This window comes from Etheostoma spectabile, chromosome 21 (assembly GCF_008692095.1).
Source record: "Etheostoma spectabile isolate EspeVRDwgs_2016 chromosome 21, UIUC_Espe_1.0, whole genome shotgun sequence".
Lineage (NCBI taxonomy): Eukaryota > Metazoa > Chordata > Actinopteri > Perciformes > Percidae > Etheostoma > Etheostoma spectabile.
The window spans coordinates 23,657,603-23,661,372 of NC_045753.1; the positions used below are offsets into that span (position 1 = coordinate 23,657,603).

The 3,770-nt window shown below is 47.1% G+C and overlaps 1 protein-coding gene across 6 annotated transcripts in view; it reads right to left on the minus strand.

Moving 5' to 3' along the window:
• The window catches only part of arhgap17a (Rho GTPase activating protein 17a), a 33,574-nt gene that overhangs the window by 2,806 nt on the left and 26,998 nt on the right, over positions 1-3,770 (minus strand). For 3 of the 6 annotated variants that reach the window (XM_032503308.1, XM_032503307.1, XM_032503309.1), the window contains 3 exons: positions 3,483-3,761; positions 2,559-2,707; positions 1,011-1,526 (listed from right to left, as the gene is read on the minus strand). In XM_032503308.1, coding sequence (XP_032359199.1) covers positions 1,011-1,526; positions 2,559-2,707; positions 3,483-3,761 — 944 coding nt within the window. Of the gene's footprint in view, positions 1-892; positions 915-1,010; positions 1,527-2,558; positions 2,708-3,482; positions 3,762-3,770 lie in introns of all 6 variants that reach the window. The other 3 variants (XM_032503312.1, XM_032503311.1, XM_032503310.1) reach the window with 2 other exon arrangements.

Here is a 3,770-nt window from a genome sequence, read left to right on the forward strand (position 1 = left end):
TCAGGTCCTGTGGTTGAACAGCAGGTGGCGTTGTTTGGCCAGGCAAGCAAAGAAAAGTAGAGTGTGGGGTAATATGAAGAAACCAGTTTTGAATTTATGTGATCAGGATTATCACAATCTCTCCTATCGTTTACATTAGACGACACTGCTTGACAAAAGAGCTTAAAACTTTGAACGTGTATGCTGGATACAAGCTGATTGTACAGTTGGAATATGTGCATCATCTCCAGCAAGACGAGACGAGAACATGCATGTTTGTGAGAGTTACACATAACTCGGTACAGGGACACTGGTTTTATAAAATCAGAGTCATCACAATACCTACGAGGACAAACAATATGAAATGCTTCACATTAAAACAAAAACTGAAGCCACCCGCAGGCAGTCGAAGGTTTGAAAATAATCAGTTTGTAAAGTCAGTTCTGCATATAAAATCTGTATTTGGTCTCAGTTTCAGACACTTGCAGTGACTGGGAATGATATATGACAGCCCTGATGGAAGACATGTCATATTGCATGTGGTGGTCTTTTATTGTCACACCCAAATGAAGCACCCATTGCCTTTATATATTTAATATGAAGTTCTGTATCAGAATGATGTTTAATGGAGGTGTTGGTTCGAGAGATATAACACCAATGTAAGTATGAAAAGCAATACAAACAATGAATGGATGTGGCTAATTTCATTGTACACTTTGAGTAGTATTACATATCAGAAACAGGTTAGTCATCCAGCACTGTGATACACAGTGGGACAGTCGTGCATCAGGGCTGGGTACACAATATCTGACGGAGGCAGCAGGCAGAACAAAATGGCTGTTTGGTGATTGGTATGATTTCTAGAGTTAAACGGTGCAGGTGCTGCTCGTGAAAAGGTCAATTAAGCACAAACCTCTCACAAGTGCCTCTTTAACCTGCGGAGGTATTACAATGCAACACTATTAGTATTTAGCAGTGATTAAAACAGAAAAAAGTCTACATTCGATAACTATATGAGAGACAAAGCTCACCCATCATCTTGTACGCAGACGGGCAGATCCCGTTGCTGTCGGCGGCCAGGGCGGTGGGCTGCGGGGGGGGTGGAACACTGGGTCGATTCCGGGGTTTGGGGACGGGTCGCGGCCGGGAGAGGGAGCCCGACTGGTAGGGAGACGGGGAGGGTGGAGCTACATCCTGGGCGGCACCGGAGGGCGGAGGGGTGTCTGGAGGGGTCGGGGTGCCTGGAGGCGAGGGCTCGGCACTCTGCTGGTCAGCACCGGGCTGGCCCAGTGTGGCGGGCTGCGGTGGAGGGCTGGCCTGTGACGGAGGCTCCGGAGGGGGATGGCTGGGCGCCTGGATCGGGGGCTGGTTGCTTGAGTAGCGTCTGGGTGTGGCACACGGCTGGGGCGTGGGCGAGGTGGGCGAGTGGCTGGACAGGGGTCTGGGAGAGGGGCTGAGGGACTGGGATGAGCCGGAGGGGGAGATACAGGGCTGGCTGGGGGGAGGGTTCATCGGTTTGGGAGGAGCAGGAGCCTGCTTCTTGGTACCTGAAATTTGATGGGCAATCCTGTGATTATGGGTGGAAACCAATAACAAATATGCTCTCCGACATTATACAGCCATCTGTAAGTGTTACCCGATGCTATTTAGGCCCTGTTTACACAAATACGTTTTTGGGTTAAACCGTAAAAATATTTGAACAGATGTGCCTTTTGTTTAGACGGCGAGGGCATTTTTGGGGCTTAAAAACGCAAAAAAGTGAAACCCCCTCCAGACTCAAAATCTTAAAAACGCTCACCATTGCGTTCCCTATCTAAAGGGTAAAAATGCACTGTGCAAGTGTATGTGTGTGTGCCGTTTGTGCGCATTGCAGTGCTTCACACTGCCACCTAGCGGCCTGGTGTGCATACTACATCGAATTTCCCACACTTCTGTGTCACGACAACGCAACGCCACTTTTGCCTTTTCAGATTGTTTTTGTCTAAACATAGCCTTAGAATATATATGATGCAATATATAGAATATTTATAAAAATAAGACGTGTTTCTTCAAAGCTCCCAGTGTAATACCAACACTAGAAATAAGAATACAAACTAAAAACAACTAAAAATTGTTTGTTTTTGAGAATTTAAAAGGAAATTAAATAATACAACAATAAATTGAATTGAAGAATCCGCCTACCAGCACCTCTAAAGCTAACTTAACACTTTGCATCTCGTTTGGGTAAAAACAACAATTCACCATGGTGGCAGACTATTTTCCAAAATGTCAAACTATTTCTTTAAGAGCTTAAAAAAAGAAAAAGAAAAAATGTGAATAAATAAATGGTTAAAATAAACACTGTGTCAAGTCTTCTGAGTTCCTAGATGTAGGCTGGGGCTATAGTATAGCATTGTAAGTGATCAAAAAGAACCAATAGAACCAATTTTCTGTTTTAAGAAGAAGATGGTGCTCGTGACGGTGAAGTAAGTGGGTAAGTGTGGGGAGGTTTTGGGACTAAGAGCAGTGTTGAGTTCCAGCAGAACAGGTTCCACTAAAACTGCTGAAAATGTGGAGAGATTTGCCAAATGCACTCTTACCTCTGCGCATCATATGCGGACTGGGCCCCATGGATCCAGCCCCGGGGGTCCCAGTGCCCAGCTGCCCTGCAGCGGGGCCCCCTCCTCCAGAGCCATTCCTCTGGAGCTGAGGGGTCGGGGCCGGTGTAGAATCACGTAGCTTTGGGTTGCTTTAGAGAAGAAGGGGAAAAAAGAAGGTCTTTAAAATTGGCAAGCTTTCTGAAATTCAGGGTGTTGCTTATATAACATCTCCTGCTGAATGTTTTTTTTCTAATTTAAGGTTAGTGGTGTTACATTACAGCCCAATGATACAGCTACAATCATAAATCTCACAAATCTAATCTGGGTGTCTCATCTAAATCTACCATCCCAACAGAGTCTGTAGGACCAAAAGAATGCTGAACTGGACAGTGCTGTGCGATCTGTCGGGATATGAAGGTTGCCCTTTCACCAGCTAAATCAAAGGCACCCTTCAGTCGTTGCATAACAGGCACCAGTGTCCAGGCTTTTCAAAGCAGTTTGGGCCAGTTAGTGTGAGGTTCCTGCTGATTCCAGTGATTTGGGGAGGAGAGCAGAGGGCCGGGAAGCCGGGAGGCCCAGGGAGTGACAGTTAGCAGAATGACAGCAGCTATTGTTGTGCCGTGTCTGTGGGCTGAACTCAGACAAGTCTGCATGGCCGGACCTGGTGGTAGCGTAAGAGAACTTGTGGTTTTGCAAAGAGAAAAAAAACAAGCTAAACCATAGTGACCAAGAAGAGAAAATGTGAATGTGAAACATGCATTATTAATCCACTATACTTGAAGAAACCAATCTGACTAACCTCACAGAGAAGGCACTAATTCCCAGAACATCAACAATGTAAGTATAAAAATGTGTGTGTGTGTGTGTTTGTGTGTGTCATGCTGTGTCATCCCCCAGCAGCATTAGCAGAGATGCAGCCCTTACCTGAGCTCCTCTGTGTGCTGGGCTAGAAGCTGCTGAGCGGCTGCCAGAGCAGCCAGACTCTGTGCCAAGCTTTGCTGGGCAGCGTCAGGCCCTGGACCCCCTGATGGAGCTTGAGGCTGGGGCTCAGCTGAGGGCTGGGGGCCCTGCACAGCCCCGTGCACCTGCCCCGGAGCCTCCACAGGGGGTAAAGGAGGCTGAAAGGCAGGCGAAGTGTGCTGCTTTCTACCTAAGGTGTTACTGCCTCTACGAAGGGTGTGGTCCGAGTGCTTGTTAGGGGTGCTACACGGG